Source organism: Ictidomys tridecemlineatus, chromosome 10, assembly GCF_052094955.1.
Source record: "Ictidomys tridecemlineatus isolate mIctTri1 chromosome 10, mIctTri1.hap1, whole genome shotgun sequence".
In the NCBI taxonomy this organism is placed as follows: Eukaryota; Metazoa; Chordata; class Mammalia; order Rodentia; family Sciuridae; genus Ictidomys; species Ictidomys tridecemlineatus.
Window position 1 is genome coordinate 64,163,162 of NC_135486.1, and position 15,840 is coordinate 64,179,001.

At 40.0% G+C, this 15,840-nt stretch overlaps 1 protein-coding gene across 11 annotated transcripts in view; it reads left to right on the plus strand.

Moving 5' to 3' along the window:
- Window positions 1-15,840, plus strand: part of Ryr2 (ryanodine receptor 2) — a 505,092-nt gene that overhangs the window by 369,970 nt on the left and 119,282 nt on the right. For all 11 annotated transcript variants that reach the window (XM_078023113.1, XM_078023103.1, XM_078023102.1 and 8 more), the window contains 4 exons: window positions 5,096-5,219; window positions 5,786-5,901; window positions 8,574-8,638; window positions 10,955-11,076. In XM_078023113.1, coding sequence (XP_077879239.1) covers window positions 5,096-5,219; window positions 5,786-5,901; window positions 8,574-8,638; window positions 10,955-11,076 — 427 coding nt within the window. The remainder of the gene's footprint in view (window positions 1-5,095; window positions 5,220-5,785; window positions 5,902-8,573; window positions 8,639-10,954; window positions 11,077-15,840) is intronic.

Sequence of the window (15,840 nt, forward strand, 5' to 3'; positions counted from 1 at the left end):
ATCAGAGCCATGGTGGGGCATGCCTATAATCTCAGGGGCTCAGAAGGAGGCTAAGGCAGGAGGATCCTGAGTTCAAAGCCAGCCTCAGCAACTTAACAAGGCCCTAAGCAACTCGGCAACACCCTGTCTCTAAATAAAGTCTATAAAAGGGCTGGGAAGCAGAGGCAGGAGGATCCCGAGTTCAAAGCCAGCTCTGCAAAGGCAAGGTTCTAAGTAACTCAGTGAGACCCTGTCTCTAAATAAAATACAAAATAGGGCTGAGGATATAGCTTGGTAGTTAAGTGCCCTTGGGTTCCATCCCTGGTAGCACAAAAAGGAAAAGAAGAGAAACCAATCAATGAGTTGAAGGGAGTGTGTGATAATGGAAGGAAGAACTATTCTATAAGCTTAAGACTTGTCCTGCCCTCATTTTATGGGAATGTTTCATATGCAGCAGTGCCAGATTAAGGATGGAAATTCTGTAATTTCCTGATTACTAGTGTTTAAGAATTTTGATGGCTGTCTTTGACCCATTTTAGCAGAGATTTAGGTAAAATTTAATTAGATCTGCCTCCCTTGCTCCTTCTCCCACCCTTTTTCATTTCCTGTCTTCACCTCTTTCTCTTGTCTAGTCCAGCTGTTACTAGAAAATGCTTATGCTTGCTCTTTTCTCCTTACTTTTTAAATATTAAAGTGATATTCTGTTGGTAATTTATGAATTTCTTTTTTTTCAAAAATTTTTAATTTGTTTTAATTAGTTATACATGACAGTAGAATGCATTTATGCACTTTGATATACATAGATGGGATATAATTTCCTATTTTTCTGAGTGTAAATGTTGCAGAATCATATTGGTCATGTAGTCACATATATACATACAGTAATAATGATGTCTGCTTCATTTTACTATCTTTTCTATCTCCTCCCCTCCCATTACTTCCCTCTACCTAATGTAAGATAATGCTAATGACTATTCTTGCCTAGTGCTGCCTTATTGTGAATTAGCATCTGCATATTAGGGAACACATGTGGCCTTTGATTTTGTGGGATTGGCTTATTTCGCTTCGCATGGTATTCTCCAACTCCAACCATTTACTGGCAAATGCCACAATTTTACTCTTCTTTAAAGCTGATTAATATTTCATTGAATATATATACCACATTTTCTTTAACCATTCATGTATTGAGGGACACCTAGGATGGTTCCATAATCTAGCTACAGTGAATTGAGCTGCTATGAACATTGATGTGGTTGCATTACTATAGCATGCTAAGTTTAAGTCCTTTAGGTATAAACCAAGGAGTGGAATAGCTGGGTCAAATGGTGGTTTCATTTCCAATTTTCTGAGGAATCTCCATGCTGCTTTCCATAGTGGTTGCACCAATTTGCAGTCCCACCAGCAATGTATGAGTGTACCTTTTTCACCACATCCTCACCTACCTTGACCAGCTTGGCCAAACTAGAAGGTTCAGGCAAGGGGTGATGGGAGATTGGAAGAAATAAAGAGTCAACATATGCAGATCTTGAAGATAAAGCTGGGGTCTGATGGGACACTGCTCTCTGATAGAGAGGCAAGTCTAAAGAATTACACTGGTAATCTTTATTATATATATCTCTAAATCAGATTAAAGATTATGCAAGCATTATTCTTTGATGAAAATTACAGAGTTAGCAACAGTAAGCAGCTATTTCCTCAGTTACGATCTACAGTTGCAATGTGCCCATTTATTGATTGGGTTATTGTGCAGCTCTCAAGAAATTCCATTGTTTAAAGTTACTAATTTTCGGACAGATTCAGGAGCAGTGGAACTGGTGAAACATTATTGTTATCAAGGCAGTTCATTCCCAGGAGCTGCTGGGTTTGAGATTAAGATTGAGGCTGACAAGACTCTAGCATGGAGGGCATTTCCATAACAACCAGGCATCCTATGCCTTTGCACAGAAAGTTTCCCAGCCACCAAGTATGCCACAGCCATGAAGTCATCAGGGACCCAGTAGTCTCAGACACTGGTCTCCCACTCCACACTCACCAACATTTATTGTTGCCTGTATTCTTAATGATTGCCATTCTGACAGTAGTGAGATGAAATCTTAGGGTAGTTTTGATTTGCATTTCTCTAATTGCTAGAGATGATGAACACTTTTTCATACATTTGTTGATCTGTTGTGTTTCTTCTTCTGTGAAGTATCTGTTCTTTAGCCCATTTATTGGTTGGGTTTTTTGTTTTTTTTGGTGTTAAGTTTTTTTTTTAAGTTCATTATATATCCTAGAGATTAATCCTTTATCAGAGCTGCATGTGGTAAAGATTTTCTCCCAATCTGTAGGCTCTTTCCTCATGTTATTGTTTCCTTTGCTGAGAAGAAGCTTTTTAATTTGAATCTATCCCATTTATTGATTCTTGGTTTTACTTCTTGTGCTTTAGGACTCTTATTAAGGAAGTCAGATCCTAGGCTGACATGAGGATTTGGGCCTGTTTTTTTCTTCTATTAGGCACAGGGTCTCTGTTCTAGTGACTAAGTTTTTGATCCACTTTGAGGTTATTTTTGTGCAGGGTGAGAGAGATAGGTTTAATTTCATTTTACTACATATGGATTTCCAGTTTTGTCGGCACCATTTGTTGAATAGGCTATCTTTTTTCCAGTGAATGTTTTTGGCACCTTTATCTAATATGAAATACCTGTATTTATGTGGGCTTGTCTCTGTGTCTTGTGTCCTCTATTCTGTGCCATTGGTCTAAAAGTCTATTTTGGTGCCAATACCATGCCACATTTGTTACTAGTGCTCTGTAGTATAGTTTAAGATCTAGTGTATTGTGATGCCTCCTGTTTCACTTTTCTTGCTAAGGATTGCTTTGCTTTAGCTATCCTGGGTCTCTTATTTTTTCAAATAACTATCATGATGGCTTTTTCTATTTCTTTGAAAAATGTCATTGGTATTTTGATTGGAATTGCATTAAATCTATATAATGCTTTTGATAGTATAGTCATTTTGACAATATTAATTCTGCCTATCTAGGAGCATGGGAGATCTTTCCATCTTCTGAGGTTTTCTTTAATTTCCTTCTTTAGTGTTCTGTAGTTTTCATTGTAGAGGTCTTTCACTGCTTTTGTTAGATTGATTCCCAGGTATTTTTCTTTGCATAAAATTTTCTTCAGTTGCATGCATCCTGCACTGAAGATCCTTCTGTGCCACTTATTTGGTTTTAATCTCTACACATAGTGAATTATGTGTGTGTGAAAATCAGAGACTTTGAAGGAATCAGTACCAATCCGCAATTTCCCTTCCAAGCACTTTTAATCTCTTTTGTCATCCCTGCATCTGTTGGTAGAAGATGAATCTGCTGTAGAAAGCGCTGTGTAAAAATTCCTGCTTTGCTTGCTCTGGTTATCTGGTTCTCTTTGCTTTCTCAATTCCTTGAGGGATCTAGGAACAGTTAGAGGGAAATCAAGCATCAGCAAGAGAACATGCATCAGTAGTAGAGAAAAAGGGGTGAAAATTCTCACAAGTATTACCAGCACGCCCAAGTCAGTGAACACCATGAAGGGCTAGTGTCCTGCCTCCCTTCTCCCTGTCCCCTCTTCCCTGGCTGAGGCACTGTGTCCTGAGGCCAAGGGCAGCTCTGGGGCCAAGCATTCTGACCTGGAGGACTTCCTGAGCCAGCACTAGCAGGCTCCAGGCAGCAACCTAGGAATTGCGCAGCCACTGTAGACACATGTAACTCTGGGTTTAGATAGCTCCCCTAGGAGCACCTGCCTGCACCCATGTCATCAGGGGAAAAGGTGAGGGCTGAGGAGCAAGGGAGTTCCCATAGCCACGCTGCTATCAAGAGGTCAACTCGGACTGCAGCTTTGGTCTGTGGCTGACTCTGAGGTGCCCACCTGCCCTGTCAGCGGAGATCTAATAGGTGAGAAGAATTTCAGAGTTAGAGGTACTTTGTGTTCTTGGGATTTTAAAATTACAGTTTTTATTTTTTCATTCTCACTCTTGCTCTCTCTCTCTCTTCCCATCTTTCTCAGAGTAACCCTTTGATATTCGACTCCAGAATCCTCGTGGTTTACATACTGGGTTGCCAAATATAGTTCCATAGAACCAAATGCAGTAACAGAGTTGGAAATGAGTGGTATTAACTAAGTTGGATGTTTGATGCCAGTGCACTTAGTAACACCTCCCCTATCCTTGACTGTTCACACCATCTTGGTGGCATTGTCTTCTAATGATCATTTTACACCTGATATTGCTATTGCACTATGAAGCAGTGCTGGCTGGTCAGCTGGCTTGCCCTCACCTGGTCTCCTGCAGTTATGCTGGTGCAGCCTCCCCCGATGGCCTTAGGCCTCAATACCAAGCTCTTCAGTTGCTGCCACTTTAATAGCTTCTTTACGTGGTATCTTTACATATGAAATCAACAGTGTATTTATAATATTTTTATAACTTTGACAAAGTTTAATTTTTTTAAGTTATAATTTTGTCTCCTGATTCTTTTTAAATTTAAATGCTTTCTAGAATTTTTAAATCTAAAGGAACACTCCATTCTTTCTATTTCTCAACAGAATTAGATGTACCCAAAATCTTGACTCTCGCTAGAGGTTATTGGCCAAAGCTTTTTAATCACTCAAGTATTAGATATTTATTATTTATAAATAATGTGACTATAAAATATTTTCTGGGAGTTAGAATGTCTTAAATAAGAAATTTTTATTATTTCTCTTTTCTCTGTGGGGCAGAATAATGCAACATAACCCTGAATCTTGCCTTTTAATTTTACTAGATCCAGCTGTGTGTGATTTATTGTCTTTTTTCTACTCCACACTTTCAGACTAGTGTTCCTCCCTTGGTGATTGCAGAAGTTATTGGCACTTGATATTACAGAAGTGTATGTTCATGTCTTAAATTCCTGAAAGAGGGCTGTGCAAGTCTTTCTTTGAGCAGGTCTGCTGAGCTGATTGGAATGTTGAGGCAATCAGGGTCCAAGACTAGCAAGCCCACCTGCTGCTGGTGTCAACAGGGGACCTTATCAGCATTCCACAGTGGAGTCCTGTTACCTGCAAGCAGCTGCTCCTCTCAGGTTGTCCTCAGGTTGCTGTGCTGAGCTCCCATCTTGACCTTCTCTTAGGTGGTGGAAACCATCCCCTGCTGGTGCCCTATGATACCCTGACAGCCAAGGAGAAAGCCAAGGATCGGGAGAAGGCACAGGACATCCTCAAGTTCCTGCAGATCAATGGCTATGCTGTATCCAGGTAAAAAAAAAAAATGCACCTATTCCATGTTCATTTTGTTCTTTTTGTGAGATGGAGTATTCAAATACCCCATCAGATTTAAAGCTGAAAGTAAATTCAGTGGTCTGCTTAAAGCTTGGGGGTGTTATTTAATATGTCCACTACATAAACATGTCAGAATCGTCAGCACCCTTAGCTGTTGGCCACATAACTGAATTCCTTTTTTTTTTTTTTTTTTTTTTATTGATTGTTCAAAACATTACAGAGCTCAAGACAGAATGGGGGGAGAGAAAGCAAGAATTCCTTTTGATGTGTATGTTAAGTGGTCATCCATCACGTAGGCAGAATCCTGAGGCAAAATATCACACCCTGTATTCATAAATGCAGCATTTTATTTACATAGTAATGAAGTTACTCACTATGGTTTGAAATCAGATGCAAAGTACTCCTTATAAGTCTCACTTTTGCTTGGAGCTACAAGAATATCAGATAACCCTCAGACTTTATATGCAATTTTTGTCCAATATTTTACCTTCTAAGAAAAAACTGCCTATATTGGTTTCCTTGTTTTCCTTTTGCTGTTGTAGAGGGTTCAAGGACCTGGAACTGGACACACCTTCCATCGAGAAACGATTTGCTTACAGTTTCCTCCAGCAGCTTATTCGCTATGTGGACGAAGCCCATCAGTATATTCTGGAGTTTGGTAGGTTCCAAGGTCCAGATTTTGTTGTTCTTAGTCATTACATCAGGTATAGAAGAGCACAGACTGCAGGCTGTCTCCTAGTGCTGATACCGCCTGTTATCAGTGACAGGTTCTGCTTCCTCACCTGTTGAAGTTTGAACAGTAGAGAAGCACGTGCAGACAAGCATATAAAGCAGAGTTGATTTAAAAAGGGGCAACACAGACTTCTCCTGGGAGGAAGCCAGCCTCCCTCTGTTACTTCATGATCTGCTTCAGCGAGTACTGCTCCATTGAAGTTCTAGCTGTTGATGTCCCTGCTCCCGAGAGTGCCCCTTTCAGCCTAGGTGGTGGAGAGACCCAGGGGGCTGCAGTCTGTCCCCTTTGAAGACAGCCCTTATTCTCTTGTGATCTCCTCTTCACTCTCAGGTTTTGTTCTCAGTGCCCATTCCTTCTGTCTTTTAATGCCTTTTTTGGGACCTATCATTCTCCATTCCTTAGCTACTGATTTTTTCCCCCCAAAATTTAACTTTCGTTTCCGACACAGCATTAGCTTAGTTTATAGAAATCTGAGCTCTGGTATTTGTTGCTCCTGGCCTCCTGCATCCTAAATGTGATTAAAAATTTCCAGTCCAGCATTGTTCTTATAAAAGAGCTGAATTCTATTTCCACCTGCCTCTTCCTTTATAGTTCAGATACTGTATTTTTGCTCTCTTCTTAATTAGTTTTTTATGTGAACTGATAATACAAACCAATTTAAGGTACATAATATCTCTATAGTTCATACAACTATAATTTTTAAAAATAGGATTCCTGATCCATCCTAACAAGTAGCCAAATTAGTGTGAATTAAAGAAATTTAACCCAGCACAAAAATGAGACAGGGTTGAGTGTTTGGCGCCTTCACACACAAAGTTTAACACTGTTTCTGGCTTCCATTTAGAAGGTTCTGATGCGGGCAACAAGTCCAAGGTCCAGTATTCTTTCTAGGAAGGCAGGATAGAGGACAGAGAGAAAGAACATCATTTGGAGAAGGGAATGTATATACATTTTATGTATGTATGTGTGTATGTGTATATTTGAAGGGTGGCAATGAGTTTCAATTTTGTTTATACTTACTCATGTTTCTGAATAAGCCTCTTAGCACAATGCTTGTGTATGGAGAGCCTTGAGGATCTTGCTGTAGGCAGAGTCACCGCTGGGTACCCTTCCTTCCCAGCGTGAGAGCCTACATTGGGAACAATGAGCCAGGAGCCAGCTGTCACAGGGTGTCCTCTACAATTTCTGATGTTGCATGTCCCTTTTTCCCATGGCTGTGACAGAGCAAATAATGTAGTAAGAACCCACTTAGAGGGGCAGGTGGGGCTGAGGTGGTCAATGCTGCCATCCATTTTAATTCCCATCTTCCATGGTCACTGTAAGCAGAATGCTGTGTTGTCTTTTCCTCTGTCCTTGACTTAACTGTCTTTAAAATAAATTGAATTTACTCATTCTTAGATCTAACTATGTTGTTAAGAATATCCTTTGCCTTTTTAACTTATACTAGAGGATTCTCTCCAAATTCTTTTCATGTGTAGCATGTAAGCTTTTTTGTTAAAGTGTATAATGAATAGGATTCCTTATTTAATTCCTTGAAATGTTAGCATACTTGGTTGTGCACAAAGCTCAACCCTAACATACTTTCTAAGGTTTGAGAAAGTATGTCTTGTTATTTTTATTTCTAATTGCAAAATGACTTTTTCAAGTTGCATAAAATCTGGAAGCTTTGCCTACAAATTCTACTGAAACATACAGGTCTGCTTTTCCAACTCTCCAGTATGTTCTGCATATCATTGTGATTATTGTAGTTTATTATTACCTCATCATTATGCATAAAACCTCTTCTGTATGCATGAAATTGGTTAAAAATGCCACTTTCTAAGCTAAATGCAATAGGTCAATCAATTCTTAACCTTGAATCATTTTTTAAACCATGGGGAAAACGTGAGTGTTTTTGCTTCACTGATGGAAATTATCTTTTGACATAGGTCAGAACTCCTTTGTTCTTTACAGAATGCTAATTTTGCAGCCTAATATTGAAATTATTCTCCTCCTCATCATCATAGGTCCTGGCATCCTGTATATTTTCAGTTGGTATTTTAAAACTGAAGCCTTAACTCTGTCACACTAAGAGGTAGCCATCTTTCTAAGAGACAAGGGGTAAAACACAACCAGCTATGTGCATTCCACATGTCCTCTCCCTGGACCCTCCTTTCTTGAAAACTAGCTAGAATGTGGGATTTTTACTTTATTCCCCAATAAAGGGAATAATGTCAATAATGTCTGAAGGCTACATAAAATATATTTTTACTCATCACTGTAAACGTGGGCTTACCTCCATATTTTTTTTTTTTTTTGTGTGTGTGTGTGTGTGTGTGTGCTGGGGATTCAACTCAAGGCCTTATGCATGCGAGGCAAGCACTCTACCAACTGAGCTATACCCTTAGCCCTCTTCCATAGTTTTTAGATTTTAATTTGAGCTTTTATTATAATCCCCTTTTTAAATTGAACTGGTGAAGTTAGTTTTTGCATTTTTGTTGGCTTTTTATATGTAGATTAGTGAGATTCAGCAATGCATTCTGAACTTTTGCATTTGGGGTGGATATCTTGGAATGTTTGAAGTGCAACATGTACCTAAAAACTCTTCCTATCTACAGATGGTGGCAGCAGAAGCAAAGGAGAACATTTCCCTTATGAACAAGAAATCAAATTCTTTGCCAAAGTACAGTATACAATCCATCTTGTTTTTGCTTCAATATGTGTGTTTATAAAAATACTCATTAGATCGTTGGTGCTTTTCAGAATGTACTTGTCTGTAATTCAATTTCACTGTAAGTAAATATTCTGTGGCACAAAAATAACTGTATGAATCATGTGGGGTGGATTTGCTGCCAGCATCCTTGGTCACACAGACTCGCCCAGATCCCCTGCCACGTTCCTCTGATGAATTGGCGCTGTCAGAAATTTAAGTCAAAGTTAGTATTTTGGTTTGCTCCTATGACATAGAAGAAAAGTGTCGGTTAATTAACATTTGAATATTATTATGATTTAATATTTTATAGGAATCTTTCTTTTAGAAGGAGGGAAAACATTTACTAATTTGTACATGGGCACAACCCAAGTATCATTATTGTGGGACCTTTTGTCCTACTCACTTTACAGATGAGGATGCTTAGGCTCAAAGAGGATACATTGTTCATATACAAATCATATCCCATTATTCTTCATTCTATTTAATAAGAATTGATCAAGGATTTGCTATATTACTGGGACATTCATAACTTCCTTCTAGCCACAGAGGGAAGGAGATGAAGGTTTGAGAAGCTCCCATCCTGAGCTCATTCACTTTCTCAGTACTAACTATGTCCCAGTGTGGGAAGGCAGTAGCTTGGCCTAGGTGCTGTTGGGAAGGCCTAGTGCCCTCAGTCGGTGTCCCTGTCTAGGACACCTTGCAATGAGCCTGAAGATCTAACCAATGCTGTCAGTTTTCCTTCAGTGAAATTGCATGCTTTTTTTACTTGATATTTGCCTTCCATGATGTTTTCAGAATTGTATGTTTACTGTAAAGATCATTTCTTTTGTCTTTTCTTTCCACTCATCAGAGCACTCAGAGTCTGTTCCAGTCACCCCAATTGTCCTGGGATGCATGTTGCTAATGATAAATAGAAAGATAGATAAATCAGGTGACCCACCATCTCCTGTCTCCATTGGATCATAATCCCCCTTCATAACCAATTACCAAAATGCTGTATTGGTGACTTCTAACACAACCTTAAAATGCATCATTTTTCCCCATTATTTTTGTCTTGTGCCTCTGGTAATTTTAGTTACAGGTGCTTAAATGTAACTTAATTTCTACCAAGTCTATAATTCATTCATTGACCATATTTATTCAGTACTTACTATGTGTCAACCATTCAATTTAATCCATGGCACAATGCTCAAGGAAGATAATGTAAAATGTGTATATTCCTCATATGTAACTGTGATGTACCACATGGTATGAAGAGGTATATTTAGATGGGCTTGAGTTGAATACTGGTTAATTGTAACTGTCATCAATTATATATTTATTTGTTGAACCATGATTTCCCTAGTTCTTGGTATGGGCCCAAAACAGCCCTGTGTACTGGAGAATCTGTGGTAAGCCAAACAGACCAAGTAGCAGTCCTAGAAGCTAAGAGAGGATCACAGTGGGAAACAGACCCAAAATGTCCCCCACTCTCTTGTACCATGGAGGCTCTTGGGAAGAGAAACTTCAGCACACGTATGAAATGCAGAATTGTCGGAGGTGTTAGAAGAGCAGAGAATACAGGGATTGATGTAGTTGGGAGGTCAGCAAAGGCTGATTTGATAAAGTGCTGCTGAGCTGAGGTCTGCAGGAAGCAGGGGGCAGTGGGAAGAGGACTCCTGACAGGGGTGCCTTGTACAGAGTATGCAGTGTGTGTGGGCATAGTGCCAGTGGGACTGGATGTGTACAGAGATGGCACAGTGGCTTTGGGAAGGGTGAGGACTGGGTAGGCAAGCAGTGGCAGTGTGATGAGCCACTTGCTCATCTTTGTATGCTACTTGTAAGGCAGGGACCAGAGCACCTGCCACCCAGTGCAGTTACCAGTACAGGGGAGGTGGCTGTGTCCACTGCAGACCTCACTCATGGTAGAGACTCAATTTGTGGTCCTCATAATTATTTTTCAGTCTTTTGAGCTTTGGATCATATTATATGAAAACACTGAGAATATCTCATTTTGAGAAAAGGTTAAAAATACTGAGGATCATTCCAAACTGTTGAAAACCTGCTAAGTTCCCCATAGTCACATTCCCCTGCATCAACCCCCCCCCCCAACCCAGGCCTGCATGTGCAAGCTCTTGTACTCAAGAACTAGAGACACAGGGCAGATCAGAGAGTTGTACCCCAGGGGGTGTGTACCTGGGGCCTGTTGGCCTGTGAACAGAACTCTGACTGCTCTCAAACTTCAGCTCTTGCTCATCCCCCAACAGAGTCCACCACACAGATCTGTTTTCTTTTCCTTTCTTTCAGGTCGTTCTTCCTTTAATTGATCAGTATTTCAAAAACCACCGTTTATACTTCTTATCTGCAGCAAGTCGACCTCTCTGCTCCGGGGGACATGCATCAAACAAAGAGAAGGAGATGGTGACTAGGTAAACAGCCACGCCAGAAAGACTATTGCTTGAGTTCAGTGCATTTGCATTTGGGGCAAGAACTGGGGGACCCTGAGGTGGTACTGTGAACAGAGTCTCCTTCCTGTCCTGTATCCGAGTCCCATACTAGATGAGGACAGTTTCTGCAAATTTAGATAAGTGCTATAGATGTTGAGTTTCTGTATATTTTGCTACTAAATGCAATGCTGAGTAAGAGGAAAAAACATTGTATGAAACAGAATCCTCAGAAAGAAGGCTGGGCAGACATTGCCATATTTGTATTTATAAGAAATGATGCTTATAACATTATTTAATATTTCTACAAATCTAATATTTTTGCTGGCATTTTTTGAGAACAGCAAATCCTACCTACACAAATTTAATTAGAAAAATTTAAAGTAATGGCCAATTTTGAAAAGTAATGAAATAAAAATATCTATTTCCTGAACATTTCCCTTCCTGGCCGGTGTCTTAGAAATGCTTTCTCATTTATGCTTAAAGCATTCATTCTAGATACTTTGTGAGAGTGATTTTGCTCGGTATTTGGGATCTGTTTTTCTCAAAATTCTGCTAGAACTTAGTACACATGAGAATTGGTAAGTAAGCAAGTCCACTTCTATATTATTTCATTGCTCAATCATCAAAACCTTTTATAATATGTGTAACTTTTTTTATTGCTGTGAGATACCTGAGGAAAACAACTTAGAGGAGGAAAGGCAGTTTTAGTTCATAGTTTCAGGGGTCCATGGTTGACTGGCTCCATTGTTTGAGCCTGAGATGAGGCAGAACAGCATGGCAGAGGGTGTGCAGTAGACAGCAGAAAGATCAGGGAGTGGCAGGGGCCGAGGACAAGATATGCCCCAGGAGCCTAGTTTGGGGACACACCTCCTGCAGTTTTTATCACCTCCCACTAATGTCACATTGGGAACACATCAGTGTTCCCACTGATGAGATGATGAGATCAGAGCCTTCAGAGTCCAGTCACTTTCCAAAAGCCCCACCTTTACACATTGCTGTCCTGGAACCAGGCCTTCAGCAGGGAGCCTTAGGGGGACATTTCAGATTCAGACCATATCAGAATGTATTGGAACGAGATTTCTTTAACAGCAAGTAAAGGGTGTAAAGTAGAACACCGGAGGAACTGCGGTTTTCCTGGGCCCTGATGGAAGATGCAGCTAGGAGGGAGGTGTTAGCTCCTCTTTTTAGTTAATTTTCCATTTTTAGGACTAATGTAGACAGCCACATGACATAGAATTGTAACAGCATTAGAAACCTCAAACCTCCTCAGATGATAGTTTTCCTGTGAACTGATAAAGCTGTACTGTAAACAACAGGGGAAGTCCATCTCAGTAACAGGTTTTTCCCATATATGGTTCCAGATGGACCACCTCAGCACCCTCTGCAGGATGTGCATGCCCACTCACCCTTCCCATGGATGTGGCCTTCCAGCCCTAAGAGGGAGAGTGGTGGCCCTGGGCACCTCCTAAGTGCCCTCAGACACTTCTCAGGGCCAGCATCACTGTGGTCTGTTACTGCACACCAGCAACAGGATTCCCAGGGTCACCAAATCCCCAGAGAGCATCCGGAAACTGAGGACACTGCAAGGTTTTCTCCTCCTCCAGGGACAGTTGCTTTATGTAATAGAAACTTTGTTCCCGGAGGGTGTTGTTAATTTAGACATCACTGAATTATATAAATCAAAAGAAAATATAGTCAGAAAATACACACACATTGATGCAAATTCTGCTTTCTTCCCGTCTTCTTTCATATTTTGTTGCTGCCATTCAGCGTTAGCCTTATTCTCAGAAGTATTCAAGGACCATGAAATACATATATGTCAAAACATCAAGTTGTATACCTTTAACATACACAATTTTTATTTGTCAATTATACCTAAATAAGGCTGAAAAAATTTATAGATCTATACACCAAAAAAAAAATAATAATAACTTTTCATTACCAACTCCATTTTCCCCATGGAATGAATCAGATCATTGCTATTCTGTTGTAGCCTCAGGTGATGTAATTTTGAGGCCCTAGACTAACTATAGATTGCTCTGCTCTCTGAGCTCTGCACCAGGATTCTTTAAATTTCCTCCTGAGTCTTTCCTCACCTCATAGAAGGAGGGTTGGTGAATTTTACTTCTCTCGTTAACATTTACAAAAAAGGAACATATGCTATTTAAAATTCTAACACAGAAAAGGATGCCTAATAGAAAGTAATTTGTTTCATGATAATGTGTTAGTTTCACACAAAGGAATTTAACCTCAGAAAAATTCATCAATGAAAAAATGAATACTGTAATGATAAGTAAATGATGATACATGTGTAATGCTCTATAATAATGGCATTACAAAAATTATTTTTATATGGATATCTAATAATAGGAAAATGATTGTGATTAAAAAAATGAAATATGTGCTCAAATAGTATTAACCCAATTTAAAAATATTAAACTTATATATGTAGATATCTAGAAAGTACATGGTTTTTAGAAGTTTATATAATGAAAAAAATTTCATTATACAGATAGGTTTTAAAGCAACCAATAGCAACATTACAATAACAAAACCATCTGAATAATTTATCGAGATTATAAATTTATAAATGTATAAATGTATCCTTTCTTTTTTTTTTTGAAATTTTTTTTAACTCGTAGATAGACACTATACCTTTATTTATTTTTATGTGGTGCTGAGGATTGTACCCTGGGCCTCACACATGCCGGGCAAGTGTTCTACTACTGAGCTACACCTCCAGTCCTACATGTCTCCAATCTTACCACTTGAGATAAACATTAAAACTTAAGTGAATTAAATGGGTAATAAAGTCACAAAGATAAAATATGATAAAGTAGATAAAAAACTGGCCCTGCTACTGTGTGAATAAACTAGTACACATTTACATACATGATAAGCATTATCGTGACATCTGTAGTGTATATTTAACAGCCATGTGGGTCTAATTCTCCACAATCCAAAACTTTTTTTTTTTCCGTGCGATGCTTAGATATATACTTCCTCATGCTATAAATTATATATTGAGCATTTACTGGATCTAAAATCATCACCATCATGTCTACAGAGAAAAGCAGTGTTGGCCTGTGCCTGTAGGAAGGTGCCCAGCATAGCTGTTCTATGAACATGGATGCAGCCTTCCTGGGAGGAAGTGGCCGTGCAGTGGGGTTCAGAGTCAGGCTATGTCAGATTGGGCTTGCAGGAGCCAGAGATGGTGGAAGTCATGCCATCATGCCATAAAGCTGGTTTTAAAGATTTTATAGGTCAAAATTAAGAAAGGGGACTATTTTAGAGATATACATAATCATATTAGTAGGTGTAAACTCTGGTGGTTTAGAGGGAAGGTGGATTACATAGATTGGGATAGATACTAACTGCCCGAGTGAGGCAGGGCTAACTGTACAAGGCACCCTGGAAGAGACAGGTCAGAGTACTGGGGGTAGAGGAGCTCTCAGCCATGGGCAGGAGCTACAGAAGAGGAATAGTCTGTGTGTCCTGGCCACGAGCAATGTGGCCAGAAGAAAGAAGGAGTGCAGCATTGTGCCTGTGCTCCTGCTATGGGTGCTTGGCATGTCCCTGGTGTCATCCTCAAAACAACAGATCTTGGAAACAGAGCCAGTTTCCAAGAGCTCTTGTTAGATTTGGCCAACAGCTACTGAAGTAGAAGCAGGTCATTCAGCTGCAAGTGTCCAGCAGGAAATGTGTCTTTGGTGCTTGTGGAGGGATCAGGGCAATAAATGGCATGTGCACATGGAGCGCCCAGTGCTGTGGAAGCAGATGATCCTGAAGGAAGGTGGAGAGGGAAGCAAAACGATTGGATGCCCACACTTGGAGAGGTGCTGCATTTGGAGAATTCCAGAACCTGTCTCTGAAGAACATGGAGCATAATCAATTAGGCAGTGAAAAAACCTGCTATAAAACAAAATCCAAAGGGGCAAGAGTTTCAAAGATGTAAGTGTTCAGCAGTGCCAGGTACTGCAGAGAGCACTCCAAGAAGGCAAGTGAGAAAAGGTAATTGGAGTTGTTGCTGAGGGCCACTGATGAGAACCAGGGAATGCTGGAGTAAGGCAGGAGCAAGTGCTGACACAGCATTCCGAAGGACGAGGCAGCCATAGGAAGAGAAAAATGGGATGGCGCCATCAGGAGAAGGACTTTTAGAGAAAGTTCAGGCTGAAATTTATCATCATCAAATCTCATAGGCTTTCCAGCAGCTCTGGCCTGGGTGGAGGGTACAAGAGGGAAACGAGATGTAACTCATCTCTTTGAGGGGCCAGGTGATTAGGAGGCAGCAGATATTATGAAGAATATTTTCTCTGACAGATTCTCAGCCACTAAATAGAACCCAGTGGATGAGATGCTGAGTCCTTGATTCCATTAGAAAAAGTGTCCTAATTGGTTTAAAACCTAATCCTAGCACTATGAACCCCACATCACCAAGAACCCCTCAGAATGTCTTACTTTGAACCAGAGGCTTCAGCCAAAGACATCACCTAAAATGGATTGGAATACAGGGATCCAGGGTGAACTGTTCTAAAGGCGGTTGTTCTTTTTAAAGACAGACCCTGGTTGACTCACATGCACAGACGTCATCTGTGAAGCATGGTAGATGGATGAGGCTCCTGAACAGAGTTGTTCTCATTTTATTGTCTTTATTTTTAGCTTACAGAAGAAAATTACAGCATAGAAATGCAGACCAAAGGTCTAATATGTAATTATCTAATAACTACTCTAGTAGGTCATTATTTT